Source organism: Myotis daubentonii, chromosome 6, assembly GCF_963259705.1.
Source record: "Myotis daubentonii chromosome 6, mMyoDau2.1, whole genome shotgun sequence".
Classification (NCBI taxonomy): domain Eukaryota; kingdom Metazoa; phylum Chordata; class Mammalia; order Chiroptera; family Vespertilionidae; genus Myotis; species Myotis daubentonii.
The window spans coordinates 82,424,897-82,444,530 of NC_081845.1; the positions used below are offsets into that span (position 1 = coordinate 82,424,897).

General features: G+C 42.0%; 1 protein-coding gene and 1 long non-coding RNA gene across 3 annotated transcripts in view; both read left to right on the plus strand.

Moving 5' to 3' along the window:
* The window catches only part of TNFRSF21 (TNF receptor superfamily member 21), a 77,420-nt gene extending 58,021 nt beyond the window's left edge, over positions 1-19,399 (plus strand). For both annotated transcript variants that reach the window (XM_059701492.1, XM_059701491.1), the window contains exons 5-6: positions 15,941-16,169; positions 17,971-19,399. In XM_059701492.1, coding sequence (XP_059557475.1) covers positions 15,941-16,169; positions 17,971-18,200 — 459 coding nt within the window. In that variant the 3' untranslated portion in view covers positions 18,201-19,399. The remainder of the gene's footprint in view (positions 1-15,940; positions 16,170-17,970) is intronic.
* On the plus strand, positions 11,118-15,078 carry LOC132237257 (uncharacterized). The gene is made up of 2 exons (XR_009453493.1): positions 11,118-14,604; positions 14,848-15,078. It is a non-coding gene; the product is annotated as an uncharacterized LOC132237257 (long non-coding RNA).
* Positions 19,400-19,634: the final 235 nt, after the last annotated feature.

Sequence of the window (19,634 nt, forward strand, 5' to 3'; positions counted from 1 at the left end):
CCAAAGCTATCTATTTTTTTAAAACATTTTTTTATGTTTTTAAATATATACATATATATATTATTGATTCAGAGAGGAAGGGAGAGGGAAAGAGAGAGAGAAACATCAACGATGAGAGAGAATTATTGATTGTTGACCAGAGCTCTTTAAAAAACAAAATGAAACAAAAACCTAGCACAACATTCCAAATTGTATATTATCTTTTTTCCCTATCCGTTTACTTTGATTTTTTTCTGTAGCTTTATTTAAAGAAAGTCTTTTGTAAGTAGCATATTTGTAAGGTTTTTAAAAATCTAGTCTGACAGTGTCTGTCATTTAATTAGGGGATTTCAATGTGGTTATATTTTTAATGTAATTACTCATATTTGGGTTTACATCTGCTCTCGTATTATTTGTTTTGTATTTGTCCTATCTGCCTTCTCTCTGCCCCCCTGCCACCTCCCCCCGCCCCCCCCCCCCCAGTCCCTTCTTTCTTGTCTTCTTTGGGGTTAATCAAGTATTTTTTGTTATTCCACTTTTTCTCTTCTGGTAGCGTGTCAGCTACACATTTTTTACTTTACTCTGTGCGGATACCATGGAGATTACAACATGAAGACTTCAATTATGAGAGACATTTTATAAATGTGCACTTCTTACTGTTTCCAAACAGTATAACAGCCTCAGAAGACTTTAGTCCTATTTAGTCTTTCTTGCATTACGTGTGTGTTTTTTTTTGTCATGAATTTTAACGCTGCACATTTCTTAACCCCAAAACACATATTTATTATGGTTTCATGTTGATTTACCTGCAGATAAATATTTTCTGCGGCTCTTCATCTCTCCCTGCAGCGTCAGCTTCTACCTGCCATCATTTGGCCTACAGGATACTTCCTGCAGGTTCCCAGCAATAAGTTGCATGATTTGCCCGTTGTCTTTGAAGGATAGTTGCAAAATAGAATTGAAGCTTGACAGTTAATTTTCCTTCAGTACTTGCATGCCTGGGTTTATGTTTCCCCTGCTGAACAGCAAAGGAGATGATGTGATTTTATTTTAAAATCTATATTACATAAGAAATGATGTGTGCAATATTTTACCCGGCACTTTGGGCAATGCAAAGACGAATAAGTAAGACAGTCAGTGCCGTCAAGGGTAGTTTGTAGTTGATGGGAGAAATTTAGACAGACCTATATAATTTAAGGGAGTAAATCCACCAAGAGTGGGCGGAGGGAGTACTGGATGTACAACTAATCAGCCAGTAAGACTCCAGATCGCAACATCAGTGTGGAGGTGTGTGCCAGGTTAAATTTCTGTCTGGCATCTTCTCACTTTATGGTAAATTCTTTGGCCTCTCTGCCTCAGTTTTTTCCTGAGAAAATGGGGACACGATTAGGGCTTGTCCTGTGAGCTTGTTGTGAGAATTAGGTATGACCCACAGTCAGCACTTACTGACTATACTATTAATAGTTGCAGTCATTCCCAGGCCCTGGAGGTAAGAGAGATGGAGGAATGTTTCCTGACAGCTCCAACGCATACATGTAATAGATCCTTTAAATCCTGCCACGAGGGTCCCTTAGTGTCGGGTAGGGAGGTACTCCCAACTCCAAGGCTGCTTAGAATGCATGGTGGAGTACAAGGGCGGCCATCTGGGTTCAGTACCCAAGGACTGGACATTCCAGCGCATGGTAAATATTTCTTTCTCCCCGGGCGAATGTTCCTCGGCCGGCAGGGATGTTTTCTCTAGTGGAGAAACAAAGGTGATGGTATGTGTGAAGATAACAGTCTGTGCTTTCAATAGCTGTCAGAAAAGGGAAACAAAATTGAGCAACTGAATGTCTGGGTTCCCTTTTATGCTTTTTTCTTTTTGAAACGTTGCATATGTAGATAGGCTTAATGAGTGCAACCCGCCCTCCCCCCAAACCCCCCAAAAGACACACGCACCTCAAAGGGGGTGAATTTGCATTTTTATTGATTTAGAGTTTTCTGTTTAAAATGGGACTTCAGGTGTTATCAGAATTAAATGAGGTAATAGCCTGCTAAATTGTGGGATGTGGAAAAGTGAGGTATTAAAGTGATGCTTAGTGGGATTTGAATTCCAGCCTTCCTTTGTTGTTGCCTTTTGAAAAGGGGAAGAAGAAGGAATTTTGTGTACATTTAAAAATGATAATGTTAAAAACAACCACAATAATTTAAAATAATACAGAGTGTTACTTTGGTTGTCTGCTTTGACCAGAGATTCACAAGTGTAAAGAATTGATCTTATCCCTCCTTCCGTCCTTCCATAAGGTTAGGTAGATAAAAGCCACACTGTAACTTAACAACTAATGGAACTGAAGCCAGTGTTGTTGTTATTGACTTATATGTGGTAGAATGATTTGATTATTTCTAAGGGTATCTTATCCTTTCCAGAAACCACATGGAATACATCCCAGAGACAGAACGCGCCCCCCCCCCCCCCCCCCTTTGTCTTTCTCTCGGCTACAGTAGACTCTTTGTTGGAGGCTGGGTGGCTTCGCTCTGTAAAATCAGCTGCGGGATTTACAGTGAGAAGAGCACTGGGCATGGTCTTGGCTTCTGCCGCAGAGGGAGCTACAGTTACTGGGCTTTGCTTACACCTGCAGGATGCAGCTGTCCTTACCCAAGACCTGCCCGAGACCAGCCACTCTCCGAAATGTACTGCAGTGAGGACGAGTTGAGGCAAATACCAGCTGTACACTTAACTGTTGGCTTCTTGGCTATTCCAGTTTGTCTTTGTCGTCACTTTGCCAGTTGGTCGTCTCTTATAAAATAGGGATTGTTGTCCTAAGACCTTAAGATGTTGGCTCAGCTTGCATGGATCTAGTAGCCCCTGCCTTCTGTTGTGGGGCCATGTGAGGTCAGGTTACTTAATTTGTGGGGAACCTCTGGGGTGATGAGGAGACCTTATAAAAGGATTGCTGACACATAACAGGCCCAGGGACACTGAACGACGCTTGTGTGTAAGGTGGTTATTGTGCATAGAGAAGTGATGTCCGTGAATAAGCCTTTAGAGTTTGAATGACATTTCAGGCTGTACTACTTCTTATCATCTTTTAAGGTTTCATTCAGTTAGTCCACGACCTTTGGGGCCCTGGTACCATGTAAAGAAGGAAAGTGGGCCCTGCCTTTCACAGCTCGAGGGCCGAGCTGGAGACACGTGTGCAAATGATTACAATTCAGTGGGATAAGCAAATGTTAAATAGAAGTGTGGGTGCACAAGGACATATAAGATAGTATCAGAAAGCAGGAATACCCCCCCCCCCCCCCACACACACATAAGAAACAAGAGCAGGTATGCATTAGTTGATTTGAAAGTCATTAAAACAAACAGACTGTATTTTCAAGACTATATTTTGGTCTTTTCCGCAAGACGTTCCCATCCGGTTTCTGCCTAGGGAGCCCCCCCTCCCTGCTTTTTCACACGAGGGGCTTCTCAAACCTTTGATTCTGCAAAGAACGTCTGATTTACTCAGAATCTTGTTTTGTTTGCTCAGTCGCAAGCTTTTCAGAAACCATTCACTGATCTGTGATATTAAAAGTATAGGAACAAGGTGCCACTTCATGTCGAGTGCCGGGTTTGAATTTTAAATCTCCAAGAACTAATGGAAGGGACTGACAAATTGAACAGTTTGGTTTTGTTCTTCTGGATTCGGTTTGATCGTGCTTTAGGCACCTACTGTGTGACCTTGAGCAAATCCTATTGTGTCTCCAAGCCTCAGTTTTTTTCATAGTTGCCTTGTTACAAGTAAGTATCTGGTGAGGACTAGAGATAGTGAGTGTAGTAGTGTATACAAAGATAGCGAGTGTATATACTAGATACAGTGAACATAAATGCGTCGTCCTGCACTTGACATATAGTAGGGCACAGTGTATCCTATGTTAGAACTTGAATTCCACATTCTTTTTTTTGGACTCAAGAGCAAATAATACCACTCTGCTTTCAATAATGCACGTTAAGGAGAAAGGAAAGCATTATTTGCTGAGTATCTATGGTGTCCCAAACACCATCTGAGTGCTTTACATCTGTGCTTATCTAGCAAGCTTCATGGTCATGCGAGGTATAGGTAGGTAATGGAATTAAAATGTATTCTGTATTTTGTTGAAGGCCATGTCAGTTGTAAAATGTACCAAATAGGCTAAGAAAGAAACAAAAATACTGCCAATTATAGTTGTAAGATACATCCCCATTTCAGAGATGTTAAAATGTGAAAAATATGCATCATAGAATTAATGAAATGTAGTAGTTGAGCTTGAGGTATTCAGGTTACAAAAAGAAAAGTTGGGGAAACAGATTTTTGGGGTCTTGCCATCGATGTACTCTCATATACACATGCCTCTTTTTCCCCCAGTAGCCTTTAAGGTTGAAATGGTTTAACACAAGCAATTTATTTAGTAAATATTCTTAGAACACCCATTGTATTTTGAGCCCTGCACCAAGCATGGAAGATATTAAATGAAACACACACACACCACACACACACCAAAACATAAAAACACAATCATCCCTCCAGATGCTGACATTTTTAGAGGAGGGATAGGTTGGTGAGCCAACCTTTAGGATATATTCTGTGAAATTGTTATGTAGATGATTTGAGGTGGGCTTTTATTTTCTTCTGGAGACATGTGCTCAACATCCAGAAAAGGCCGAGTCTCTCAGTTGATGACATTTTCAGCCTGTTCTTCTACACACTTCCTGGCTTTCTCAGAAGGTTCATGGGGAAGAAATCAGAATCAATATTGTGAAAAGAAGCGTATTTTCTTCATCAATTACCAGTGCTGAAGATCATATTTTCATTTTTTAAAAGCCAAAACATAATCTGGATAAAGCTTAGTAGCTTCCACTGTTGGCCTAGCTTCTCCACCCATGGTTGTGAGTTATAGCTCAAGTGCTAATAGTGGGTACACTTGCTGATGAGGAATTGTAGCAAGTTTTATTATATCCCAATTAATTTCAACATTTAAATTGCTTTTCCCTCACTATTTCCTTGAAACAGCTATCACTCATGATTTTCCCATGAAAAAATTGTCACAGAGGGAATTTTGATTTCTCCACAGTTGGGCTTTCAGGGGATAAGCTGCAATAACCACTCATTCATTTAGAGTGGCTTATCACCCAAAAACTACTAGGGAAAAAAATGGGAATTTTTTATAATTTCAATAGGAGGTAAAGCTCTTCTGAGAGTAATATGAAACGCAGAAACTATACAAGAAAGATTTAACTACTTAGTAACTGTGTGAGCTGGAAAACATGCAAATCTAAAGACTAAATAACTGGGAGAAGTTATTTGCAATGTGAGATTAATTTCCTTGAAAAAATGAAGAGCTTTTATAAATTAACTAAAACACCAACAACTCAAAAGGAAAATGGGCAGTCTGTGAACAAGGTAGTTCACACAAAAGAAAATACTAAAGGCTCTTAAAGGTATACAGATTTTAAGCCTCGTTCCTAATAAGAAAAGTTCGAATCAACACCTACAGAGATATAATTTTAACCACTCAGACTGGCGAAGAGGGAAAAGTATGGCCTGGAAAATTCTTGTGTTGTGAGGGAACAGAGAAAGAACAGCGTCCACTGATAATGGGTGTGTGCAGTGGCCCAGTCCCCCTGGAGGGCCATCGGGCGTTAGCTACCAGAGTAACTGTCAGTTGACCACTGACATTCCATTTCTAGCAACAGGTCCTGCAAGTGTTCCTTAGAACATCATTTGTAATAACAGGAGGCGAATAACACAAATGCCCTCCAATAGAGAGCTGGTTATGTAAGTCACGGAACATCCATGCAGTGAGACAATATGAACTTGTCAAAAAGAGTGACTCAGATCTGTATGTGCTAACCCCAAGAACTGCATTTAAATGGGAAAAGGCAAAGTGTAGAACAATGCGTACACTGTGTCACATATTGTAAAAAAGAATGTAAAAAAATTGTAACAAATGAAAAGGAAGAGCTGGGGTGGGGGGGGGGGATATTTGTACCTCTTTATTGGTGTGAGTGTAGAGTATTTCTGGAAGTACACAGGGAATTGGTAATGGTGGTTACCACCCGGGAGTGGAACTGAGTAGCTGAGACCTCGAAGCAGGAGGTTGAAGTCAGTGGTTAGCGAGGGAGAAGTCTATTTCTTTTGAACCTTTGGAATAGTGTACCGCATATAGTGTAATTATGATGACATGAATCCAATGGACCATTTTATGAAATAATGCTACCCTAATCAAATGTGGCAAGTTGAAAACATTTGAGTCACAGATGAGCTCGAGCCTTCTTACGTCAAAGTCACGCGTTTCCTGTGAACTTTCTATCCTCCGCAATGTCTTATGGCATGCTTTGTGCAACTTTCTTTTTCGTGGTTAGAATTGTCCAAAGGCTTTTTTGTGGGAAGGCTTCCTAATAGGTCTCATTCAGTGAAGTTTAGGACACACTGAAGAGGAGATCATTTCCAACAGCATGATCTCCTCACGTCTCCATGGGGCTGAGCTCTTAGAGGCGCGGCAGTACGTTCGAATGTGAGTGGACTCTGACTCTGAACCAGGGGAGCCAGCCTGCTTTGTTGAGAGCCAGTGAGTCAGCTCAGGGCCGCAGCCTTGCTGTTGATGTCAGCGGCCGGACAGCTTGCAGACACAGGCACCAGCAGCTGGGCGAGGCACACCCTGCCCTCCTCCCTCCAGAGCGGGCTGGTTCTTACCAGCTTTGGCAGCTCTGCACAGCACTCCTACTTGTGTGACTTCCTGTGGTTTCCCCCCAGGCTTCCAGAAGAGGAACAATTCCCTTGCTTAGGGCAAGGATTGGCCACTCACACCTTGACTTAAATGTGGGTGGATGTGTAGCCTTCAGGATTTGTAGCCTTTTGAAATTAACTCTTAGAAGTGATCAGAATTCGCAGATGACCTATACTGTATACACAAGACTAGAGCAGCTACCTTCACCTGCGTTTGGGGCACTTAAGGGAAAAACACACCATGGCCCGCTAGGCTGGACTAAAGTTTAAATATAATCTTACGTAAGGTTGCAGTTGAAACAAAATCCTTTCGTTATCTGATGCTTGGACAGATCTAGGGTGGGTGAGGGGTGTTTTGTTTTTTTTAAATAACTAACTCCCTAGCGGTTTTGGCAGTTTTCAGTCAAGTTCATCCTGTGAGCCTCTTGAGGGTGGGAGAATTCACTCTGCAGGCTCTGCTCCCCACTCACCTGGGCACTGCATAGTGTTCATTGGGTTCTGCAACCCCTGTGGTCTGGTGCATCTTGGCATCCACTCTTATTCCAGCGTCTACACTATGATCTCCAATTGTTACCAGAAGGAGGACCTGGCCCTTGGTGGGTCTGCCTAGGGCCAGCCAGTAAGTAGTGTGTGGGTTTTTGACTTCGTGCAGGAAAAATTTCACAATGCGAGTCCAGGTGACTGTGAGGGAACATTTATTAAAGCTGGGGAGGTAAAACAAGGAAGGGCTTAGCATAGACCAGTGGTTCCCAATGTGGGGCACATGCCTTACAGGGGGCAACTTAATTTTTAACGGGGGCAATTCGAGAATGAGTTATTAATAGTGATTTTTTTTTTGCATTTCTTGTGGTTCTAAGGGCCTCATATACAGTAGTATATAAATATATTTTGTGACATTTACTAGTATACATTTCAGTTCGCTATTATATGTTTTGAAACTTTATTTGCTATCTTTTCATATCACTTCATATTATTATTTTTTTTAACAATTTCTTAGTGATTTCTTCCTCAGTACTTCAACTGTCCTTTCGTTCTTTTATTTTTCTCTTTCCTGGATGCCATATTCTTTGGAAGCTTGCTTAGACCACGTTAATGGCCTTTTAGGTTTCCTCCACGTGAATAGGAGTTCACTTTTTGAATAAGAATCATATGTCACAGGGGAGGCACCAGGACTTCAGAGATGCTTAGGTGGGGCATGGCCAGAAAAAGGTTGGGAACTACTGGCGTAGAAGAAGCAACAGGAGAGCCCATGCTAGGCTGCCCTCGCTGTCTGGGAAAACAGAGAAAAGCGACCTGGAATCAGGTCCAGCGAAGCCTGGCATGAGCTGCCAGCTGCTGCTGCCCATTGCTCCCCTGGTTCAAGCCTTGTGGGGTCCTTTAGGGTTTAGAAAATGCATGCCTCTGGGAGAAGAAGAGGGGAAAGGGGAATAGGGGGGCTGCTCCCCAAAGAGAGAACGTGAAATGGGTACTTTGTCATGAGGCTTTATCTCTTTCTCCCAGGCAGGAGTCAAAGGTGAGGTTTCAGGGGAGGGTTTCAGCAGAATGTTAGTCAGTTTTCTAGGTGTGCTCCTCCAGGGCTGGTCAGTGTCTGTGACTGTCATTAGTCATCGCAGCTGGTCCTGGTGTCACTACCTGGTTTTGCTGCTTTTCTGGATCTGGAGCTGAAATACAACTGAGGCCTGGATGTTATCTCTAGGAAGGCGACCTTCTGTATCTGCTGTAAATTGTTCTGTTGGTTTGTTCAGCTTATCTGTCTCAGTTTCCCTATTCCACTTATCTTGGCTTACTGGATTGTGTCACAATGACCTCAGGGAGCTCTAGACAGAGTAAGGTCAACAATGTCTGCTTGCCAATGGATCATTTTAGATTTAAGTGTCAGCCTGTTGCCTACCTATACAATGGAAGCACTCCTTGCTCCCTTTCCTGTGATCTGGACCAGCAAAAGAAAAAAGAAGGAAAGACAACAAAAGCCTAAACAATGAAAAGACGAGGAAAAGTTTGGGGAATTTTTGTCATAAGGTTATTTGGCTCTTAGCCCATGTTTTAAATTTGTTTTCCTGAGTTTTAAAAGTAAGACTTACCAAACAAAGTTGAAAGCACAGTACAACAACCACTTATAAATGCATCAGCTCGATTCAATAATTCTTTGCATTTTATCATTTTGCTTTATATATATGTGAGTGTATATTTGTAGTACATATTTTCATTTCTGAGACGTCCTCCAAATTTCTGATAACTGATAACCTAACTCTTTAAAAAAAAAAGTTTAAAAATCAGCATCTGCCTATTTTCCTCAACTTTTTTCTTTTTGTTTTGCAAAAATTATGCTGAGTAAATGTGGATTATCCTTGCCCAAATCCCTACTCTGGGATGGGTATAACAAGAATTCACACTCACAAGAACCTAAAAATCATAGTCTCCTATTGAGACAGGTTGGTAAGCCAGGACAAGTGGGATAAGGAAACTGAGATAGTTAAACCGCCAAGCAGTTTACAGCCATTTAATAAACCGAAAAATCCTATCTTCCCTAACCAAGGACACTTAAGAGTAAGTAGTTTACACTCCCCAGCCAGAGGGTGAATAACTTACATCACCCTCCTCAGGAGATAGCAGAAATCCAGTCAGTGCCATTTGTGTCAAACACACCTGCGGACGGATGAAGTCGGGGGAATAAATCTGATTTTGGCGCATCAGCATAAAGCTGATGAGTATTGTGTTGAGGTCCTCCCCTAAGCAATCAGCCTTTAACACCCCCAGGAATGTTAACTTCTGCCTTCCTCTCTCCTAAGCTTCAAGGCCGGCCCTTCTATTACCTCTAACTTTTTGAATAAACTTGCTCTTATAATTTGAGTTCTTGGCTCTGAAATCTTTTTTTGCCAAACAAACTCAAGAACCGAGGTCCAATTTCACCAACACCGCCTGTAAAACTGTCATTTAGGATTTTAAAGAAACCTGCCTCGATTTTTCTTTTTTTCTTGGGGCGGTGTATTTGGTTTTTTGTTTATTTGTTTGTTTGTTTTAAGGGAGAAATCATTGTTTATAGGTATTTCCTTGGTATCAGGGCTGGTAACCCTGATTATCTGAGCCCTCATTTATAGCTGGAATCTTGGATTTGGATAACAAAGCATTTCTTATTATCTAAATTCTTATAAAAATGGACTGAATAGATTCAGATATCAAGAGATGCTTATAGGGCAAGGAGAATAATGCTTGTTTTTAGTGGAGCTCCATTGCACTTACCTACGTAGGAGGTCATGAAATCTCATTTACATGAGCAGCTGGGAAAGCAGGAGAAACAAGCTTTAGCTATTATAATCCTTAAGTAGTTGTAGTTATATATTTACTTGTGTATTAATTCCTTTGAAATAAACCTTTAATAGAAATGGAATTTGTTTTTTTTAAACAGTCACTGGTCTGTTGGATCTGAAATATTTTCCAATAGACAACAAAGTTATTGGCTACAGTTGAAGTGATTGGTACTGACAGAATCTCTCATCTTTGTCTCCAGGCAGTCAAACAGTTGGGGTGTAAGCTCTGCCATTGAGTGACAGACCCTTGAAGACCCTGTCTCTGACCCCTTCACTCTAGCTAAGGGGCCAGGGCAGCTCCTTAGACTCTTTATATTGAGTTTATAGTGTTTCTCAATTTCCCTAAATGCAGTGGGTCCAGACAGGGAAGTGACAAGGCTCCCAAACGAAGATTAGTTGAAACTAGACAGACCCGATCTTGAATCCTGGAGCTTTGTGACCTTGATTGGGTTACTTAAACCTCTTAGAGCCTCAGTTTTCTCATCTGTAAAATGGAGCTAATAAAAAGCTACCTTAACAGCAAATGGATTACATAATATTTCATGCTGGATCATTTTGCACAGTATTAATAATGGCCTATTTCTTAATGGTCCTTTTCATATCCTGGATCTGTGTAACAAGCTGGTCAACTTAGATGGAATAGCAATTTGATTTCATTGAATTTAGCAAATAGGCTTTTAAAAACCATTTTTAAAGTGATGGAAATTTTTCTAAGTGTTAGATGAGGTCTGGAGGAAAAGTTTAGTTGAAAGGGTGACTTGTGACTCTAAGAAGCTTTCCTCTTGAGTCTGTCAGGCATATCTGGCTGCAGAGAGGACAAGGGGTGTCTCCTGGAATCCAAATGGGCAGTGCCAGGAGCCAGGGGGTTAAGTTGAATCATTTTAGCAGATTGGTAAGGAGCACCCAGGCTGGGTAATTACTGCTTCATTTCAGGGGGTTACTGAGGCATCGAAGTTGTTAATTAGTTTTATGAAAACAGATTGTGCATCCACAGGGAGATTGTAATTGGGTAGTAATTGAAATTAACTCGGAGGTAAACCTTAGTTGAGTGAACCAGTTGGCGGTAACTTGGAAGGAGAAACGGATTTGGGGTGGGGGTTGGGATGGGAGTAGAGAATGAAATAGCAATAGGAAGACAAACAATAAATGACATAATTTGAACAGAGATGACCTTGTCTAGACTTTTTTGTTTAGAAACAGGGAAACAGGTCTGCAGAAGGAAATGGTTTTTCTAAGATCACACCTTCCCTTGCAATGATATTCCAGGATTTTCATGACTTTGATTTTTAAAAGTTGACTGTGGGGAAAATGAAATGCATGCTGAAAAGGTAGCTCTGAGGCCAGAGTTCTGGGCACATTCCTGTTGGTAGACTATATTCAGGAATGCTGCTAGCTCTTAGGAGAGAAGAAAAGTGCTCTCAGAATCTTGTTTCATGTATATACCGCCCTTTTCTTGGATAAAGCTCGGAAGGACTTTCCTTTACCATTCCCGGCTCCACTCTCCCAAGGGGCTAGTGAAACATTTGACCTTCCATTTCCTAGCATCTTAGGGAAGGCCAGGCAGGCAACCAAGTGGTCTTTTGGTTTGATGTGAAAAGAGGAGACTTTAGCTCCAGCTTCAGTTTCTGGTTGTGATTTGGTGGAGCACCCAGAGTGAACACGCAGTTTGGGGCTCTGGTTGAGGTAGGAGAGAGGGTTGTAAGGACACAGCTGGAAATGGCTCATTCCAGTACAACGCGAGTACAAGTAAAATCCTCGTTCTCATAAACACGGCTACAAACCTCCGTAGCCCAGAGGTGTTCAAGCTCACACATTTCAGTCAATACCCCGTGTACTAACCGATTTGGGTGGCTCTGGAAATCAAAGGAAGATGGTCAGATCAGCGGTGGAGCTCCTCTATGGTGTGACTCAGCTGTTGAGTCAGGGGAACCATTTATCTCTTCCCATTTCAGGTTGGACTAATAACTGCAGTCTCTGGAAGGACTAAGTGTACTTCCATGGAAAGAAACTAATCAGAAGGACATTTGGGGCTCATTTGGCCAAAATATAGTACATGCTCTTGAAGTTTCCACAATAGAACCATCTGTTTTGGGCTGGTTCTTTCTTTATTATCCCTGCCCCCTCCCCTTTTGGTCTGTCTTACTGTCTCTACCTCATTTCTCAATTGAGCCTTCCAAGTTAGCGTGATTACCTCATGGCTATAAAACATGGCTAAGAACCGAACTTTTCACATTTCTCCAAAGGGGCTTCAGATATCTGGTGGATACATTTCCTTCATTGGCCAAGTTTTCCCAGGGCCTTTCTTTTACATCTTAATATCTGTCTGACTGCAAGAGGGGTTTTTGTGTGTGTGTGTGTGGGGGGGGGGGGGGTGTTGCCCTTTTGTGCCCATGAACATTTAACAAAAGTATAGAGAGGAGCTCAGCCAAGTAGATGCTCTTCCAACTATCCTGTTTCTTGGCTACCGATATAAATAAAAGAGGCTGCGGCCACAACATTTTCAAGTTAGCAGAAGGAAAATATACTTATCAGTGGTGACTGCTTTCAAAAATAACATTTATTGTTTTCTTAATTATAAAGTTAATATGTCCCTGCAGAGAATTTGGAAAGCTCAAAGAAGCATAAGGAATAAATTAAGTTACTCATTTGTGCATGTTTTGAAAAGTTTACCCTCAAAGCTTTTGTAAGAAAAGACCCTCTTCTGTGGAAATCTGGCTTTCTTGTTTAGAATATCTGTCTTCTCTTTCAGTTTCTAAATCTTATTATAAGAGTTCCTCAGTTGCTATAAACTCCATACTGAACCAAGGACTTTCTGAATTAATAAAAGAAAGAATTCATTTATTCCAAATATCCTGATGACTGATTTTCTGATGAGAGCTACCACAGGTAACACAGTGCTTGAGTTACATGCTGTGTTGCAAACCAATTTTGGGGGATATTGTAAATATTAAAGTAAAGAGGAAAAAAGTAAGTTTGTAGGATCAATTTTTTTTCTTAGAGTGAAAAAATGCATATAACTTTAGAGAAATCTCGAATGCAACCAGCTACTGTGTATCCTTAGTAGAATAGATTTTTCTAGAAAGATGATTGTCATGGTCTGGCTTTAGTGGTAGATGTTAGCTTAGCTCCAGTGTGGTGATGCTAAAACAATTCCTAGGGGCATTTTCATATTCACTTGACTCATTCCTAATTATAGGAGAGCATCACATCAGCATTCTGTCTTCCCAAGTTATGTTGGAAGTCACATGATTAGTCCTTCGGCAAAAGTAGGGGGAGGGGGTTAAATATTTAAAGTTTTGAACTGAGTTCAGGAAATAGGTGGGTGGACATCTTATTTCTTAGCCTGTTATCATGTGATTTGTGTGTGGGAATTACTTTTTAAGCAAGAATAGTGCACTATATTGACTGACCATGTTGTCCAATGTAATGTTCCTGAGAACCAGAGTGTAGACAAGTGCTCTTTGTCTGAGTGAATGAAAACCGTGTATTGGCATGAATGGCCATGTGCATTTGCAGGGAGCAGGGGCACATGCCAGGGCCTATTGAAAGAAAATGTTAAAAGCATATACATAAAACTTATCTGTGGATCAGACGGGGGCTGCCGGGAATGCGTGTTTTCCAAGTCTTAAACTTGCACTGGAAGCAAAAGTGAGGTGTGGGTGGTTGTACAGAGGAAAAATGCTCTTGGAACAACATTAGACGTGAGGTAATCAGTGGTCTTCAGAACCTGCAGTCCACTGCAAGAATTTCTTAGGCCTTAAAGGTTGTAAAAGAGGCAGTTGTGTTTGCTTTGTGCATTTTACAGCTATTCAACGTGATACTTTGAAAGGAGGGTCAATGTCTTCTTGGCTGAGGAACTTGAAGTTGACTTGTGTGAGTGAAGTCTGAGGGTTCTAATGAGTAGTGATTAACAGCTCTGGGAAGAGTGCTCATCCCTGAACCCTGCCCTGTGTGACCTGCTCCCAGATTTTCATCCATGCCAGAAGAGCCAATGAAAAGATAAAGTCGATGGACTAGGAAATACCACAAGTACCTGCCAGAGTTCTGAAGTATAGTGTCAAACGACAGGGCTGTGTAGAGATGGCAGACAGACCTGAGGTGAACACTGATTTTCTCCCAGTAGCTGTGTGACCTTATTTCACCTGTAAAATGGAGTGATAACACTATCACTTCCCCCATCTCCACTATACACCGGGTACAGCCTTGATTCTAGCTCACCTGGCCAAAGTTGCAGCATGCTGTCATCCTACTTCGATTCTTGTCTGCACACCAGCCGGGGTGGCCATGAAGCTCACTCTCTCCATCAGAAACCATCTTGTGTTTGCTTTTTGTTATGTCTCTCTGGTGCCCACTACAGAAGGCAAGCTTCATGCTCATGCTTCGGGTGCTCTGTTCTCGTTCTTTCAAACAATTTTAATTTCTGAGCTAATTTGAAATGGAAATCAGGAAACCTAGAATCTAGACTTAGTGCTGGCGCTTACTGGTTGGGAGTCTTTAATTAAGTCACTTCTGGAGGCCTCGGTTTCCTTACTTGTAAAGAGGTGTAATTAGTTTGCTAGGGCTTCCATAAGAAAGTAGCACAGCCGAAACCGGTTTGGCTCAGTGGATAGAGCGTCGGCCTGCGGACTGAAAGGTCCCAGGTTCGATTCCGGTCAAGGGCATGTACCTGGGTTGCGGGCACATCCCCAGTAGGAGATGCGCAGGAGGCAGCTGATCGATGTTTCTCTCTCATCGATGTTTCTAACTCTCTATCTCTCTCCCTTCCTCTCTGTAAAAAATCAATAAAATATTAAAAAAAAAAGAAAGAAAGAAAGAAAGTAGCACAGACTGGGAAGCTTAAACAACAGAAATTTATTTCCTCACAATTTTGAAGGCTAGACCTTTGAGATCAAGGTGTCACCAGGGTTGGTGCCTTCTGAGGCTTCTCTCGGAGAAGATGTCGTCTCCCCCCTGTGTCTTCACATGATCTTCCCTCTGTGTGTGTCTGTGCCTTCTTATAAGGACAACAGTCATACTGAATCAGCACCCAATTGTACCTCAATTATCTCCTTAAGATTTTCTTAAAATTTTATTGTTTTGAGAGAAAAAGAGAGAGATTGATTTATTGTTCTACTCATTTATTTATTCGCGGGTTGATTCTCGTATGTGCCCTGACTGGGGATTGAACTCACAACCTTGGCATAGGACAATGCTCTAATCAGAGCCACCTGGCCAGGGCTCACTTACTTCTGCAAAGGCTCTATCTCTGAATGCAGCCATATTCTGAGATACAGGGAGTTACAGCTTCAACGTATGAATTGGAGATGGAGGGGTATAATTCAAACCATATCAGAGAGGAGTATACCAGTTATTATCTAAGACCTTTTCTAGCTCTACAAAATTACACTGTAAGTTGGAGATCTTCCTCTTTGTTCCCTGTCCAGTTCTACTCCTATGAGGTGACAGCTCGATATATATGCTCCCGGATTTTTAATGCTCGTACATATTCTTATGTATATTTTTGAAGGGTTTAAAAGTCTGTGTGGTCCTGGCCTGTGTAGCTTAGTTGGTTGAGCATCATCCCAGGCACTGAAAGGTTGCTGGTTCGATTCCTGGTCAGGGCACATGCTTGGGTTTTGAGCTCTATCTAGTAGGAGTGTGCAGATGGCAACCGATGGATGTTCCTCTCTCACATCGATGTTGCTCGCTCTCTCCCTTCCTCTCTCTCTAAAAAATCAATAAATTTTTTTTTTCAAGTGTTGTGTATGGTGAGTTTGTGTGTGTTTAACAATAATATGATAAGTTAGTAAGGACTGTCAATGGGAGACTTTATCTATAAAATATTAAATGAGACAGAAAAGCATCTGAGAACATTTTAATTTCATTTTCTTTCTCTATGACTTTTAAGTATATCATTAAACACATTATTTTTTTTGTTCCCTCCCACAGCTGGATGCAGACAAACTGGCTCTCCCGATGAGCCCCAGCCCACTTAGCCCGAGCCCCATCCCCAGCCCCAACCCGAAACTTGAGAATTCCACCCTCCTGACCGTGGAGCCCTCCCCGCTGGAGAAGAGCAAGGGCTTCTTTGTGGACGAGTCCGAGCCCCTTCTTCGCTGCGACTCCACATCCAGTGGCTCCTCTGCGCTGAGCAGGACGGGCTCCTTTATTACCAAAGGTACAGCCATGAAGCCTTCCCCATAAGAGCCCTCAGGACGCCTCCCTGCCACTTCCACAGTCCTAGGGAACCTGTCCCAGCAACGTGATAAGGCCGGCCCGGGAGAAATCATGTCGTTAGCCAGCGGGGATCCACGTGGAAACTCTTGACAGCCCTGGCTGTCTGTCTGAGAGCCTGTGCTCCTGGAGTGTCCGTCACCCTTGATCCTCATGCTATCAAATGTGTGTTTCAGAAAAGGTCCGATACAATGTAGTCTGGCAGGTTTTCTGAAAATTATTTACCAGGCTTGCAGAACCCACGGATTTAAAGCATCAGCCTCTCTTGAGTGGCTGAAGTATAGGGTTTAGTGACTCGAATTAAAATTCACTGTTAAGCTTAGTTGTAAATAATAATATTTTAAGCATTATGAATTGGTACTTTTGGTACATAATTTGCCACTTTCAGTTTTTAATAGCAGGCTTAGGAATTAACATGCACACTATATCGATGACAGATATTTTGTTAGGAATTTCCTAGTTTGTTTAATTCCAGTTATATTTTAGTGAAGGACTATATTTTATGTTCTATTTCATAATTTATAAAATATGTTCTATTCTACATACTTATATTTTAAATACTTTAAATATTTATATTTATCTATTTTATACTTATGTAAAATATTTATATTTTGTGTTATATTTTAGAGAAAGCTTTTTAAAAATATTTTTATTGATATTTGAGAGGAAGGGAGAGGGAGAGAGAGAGAGAGAGAGAAATATAAATGATGAGAAAGAATCATTGATTGGCTGCCTCCTGCATGCCACCAACTGGGGATCGAGCCAACAACATAGGCATGTGCCCTGACCAGGAACCTAACCATGACCTCCTGGTTCATAGGTCGACATTCAACTACTGAGCCATGCCGGCCAGGTGAGAAAGATTTTGATAATAACTAGTGGCCTGGTGTACAGATTTGTGCACATTGAAAGGGAATCTGGTGCGGGTGAACCAGATTCAGGCCCGACAGGGCCCCAGCAGCAAGCTAAACCCACGGACGATTCCGTGAGGAATTGGGCTCCCTCCTCCCTCCTCTCTGGGTCTGGGGTGCGGGTGAACCAGATTCGGGGTTGACAGGGCCCCAGCAGCAACCTAACCTACTAGTCGGAGTGTCTGCCCCCTGGTGGTCATTGCGCATCATAGCTACCGGTCGAACAGTCGCTTAGGCTTTTATATATATAGATAAGTTACAGTTTCTCACACCATTGTAAGGCATGACCCAAGAAACATTATTTTCTCATGTATGTATTTTTGCTCTTAGCAGTTCAGTTTTAAAATATGGCATCATAAGCAGACAGTCATATAATTAGATCACATTGACTTGAAATAAACAGTGGGGGGGGGAGGTGGGTTGAGGTCTTTTGTTTAGTGAGCAAACTACTGATGGGGAAAATAGTAAAATATCTGGGGGGGGGGGTAGTTTTTCAGATTTTTAAAAAGGTATTACAGTATTTTCCTTCTGAGTTTTAGAAGAATTTAGAAGTCATTTAGGGTTAGGCAAAGGTCCTGTTAAAAGACACACACATCAGCAACCCATTGAAGCAGATCTTTGTCTGATCTTTATTAGGCAAATATTATTTTGTTTTCTTACATGCAATGCAAGTAAGAACTCCTGTGTTGTTAAAAATGTGCCAGAGGTTCCCTCACTCACCTTGGGGTGGTAGGTTGGGGATAGCCTGGGGGGAGAGTAGCTGTCACTCTTAGCGGTCCTCCCTGGCCCCCAGCACAGTCCCTTTACCGCTGTCCTCTTCTCTTCCCTGTGCAGAAAAGAAGGACACGGTTTTGCGACAGGTACGCCTGGACCCCTGTGACTTGCAGCCTATTTTTGATGACATGCTCCACATTCTGAATCCTGAGGAGCTGCGTGTGATTGAAGAGATTCCTCAGGCTGAGGACAAGCTGGACCGGCTATTTGAGATTATTGGCGTCAAGAGCCAGGAAGCCAGCCAGACCCTCCTAGACTCTGTTTATAGCCATCTTCCCGACCTGTTGTAGGACGCAGGGAAGACTGCACTCTGGAAGTTACTCATCTTAGTGTCAGGGTGGCTGGTTTTCTTGTTGTTGTTGCTTTTGGTATGTGTCTGTTTGTGTGTGTGTGTGTGTGTGTGTGTGTGTGTGTGTGTGTGTGTGTGTAACAGAGTAAGTATATGGCCAGTCTTTTGAGTTCTTTCCTTTTTTTTGTCCCCCCCGCCCTTCTGGGAAGTTAGTTTATAAACCTTTTCAAGATATAACTGTTGCAAAATACCCACCACTAAAGTTTTTTAGGTTCCATATTTTCTCTGTTTTGCCTTCTTATGTATTTTCCAAGTTGTTCTGCGCACTTGATGTTCACTTCATGTAGCACAAATGCATTGTGACTGCTCCAGCGCACCGGACTGTGAGCCTCTTCAGCAGTGTGATGGCGCCCTGTGAATTCTGTCAGCGGTCTGCGTGTCTCAACATCCACATCTATGTTTTTTATTCTCACCATTTTTTTATGATTGTCACTTGCGAATTTTCTTAAGGGTGAAGGACATGTAAGACCCTGTCGAGTTACTGTAATTCAATGAGATGTTGCGTTGTCTTTTTCATATGCCTTGTTGTGTCGTTCATGCTCATGGCCGAAACTTGACCACACCGTTGCCAATTGTCTGGTTTTCACCTGGACACCATGTAGAATGCTTGATTACTTGTCCTCCTCTAATGCGCTCTGGGCTGGAGACGTGAAATCCTCAAGCCACCAGGACCTGCTATTTAAGTGGCTTAACAATTGGACCACCAAAGAACTTGAACTTCATCTTTTTAGGGGTCAAGCTGTTCGGGAACATATTGCTGCACTTTGGAAGGTCACAACTGAGTGTCAGGGCACCTTTCCCACAGGGAATTTGCCCCACTTTGCTTTCAAGGTGTTTTTTTAATCCACAAGTAGTTGACTGGTCCAGTTTGCCCTGGATCAAGGCCTTGGACTCGGTGGGATTCCTGCATCATTCAATCACGTCAAAAGTGGCTGCAGCTGTAAGAGCTCTTGTCTGATATATTTGCACCTCTGCTTCCATTTATAAACATACTCTCTAATGCTCAGTTGTCAGATTCTAAATCAAAGGTGATGTGGACTCCCTTTGTGTGGGAGGGGTCTGTGGATAGTGGTGAGGGACTGATATCAGAAAAATGCCTTCAAGTGTACTAATTTATTAATAAATATTAGGTGTTTGTTACCTGAGTAGTCTGAGTATATTGAATCCTTGCCTTGTACATGTGCTCACCTTATAACTCTTTGATTCATCCCTTGGGAAAGTATTCAGGTTATAAAAACCCCAGCCTTTCTATTCTGTAAATCATGCAAATTAGCACAAGTTTGTGTCTGGAAAAGTCCCTGGAGATTCACAGAGAAGGATTACCGAGCACTAAGTGGCCGAGCATTTCCTTGTCTTTCGCTGTGTAAACCTGAGG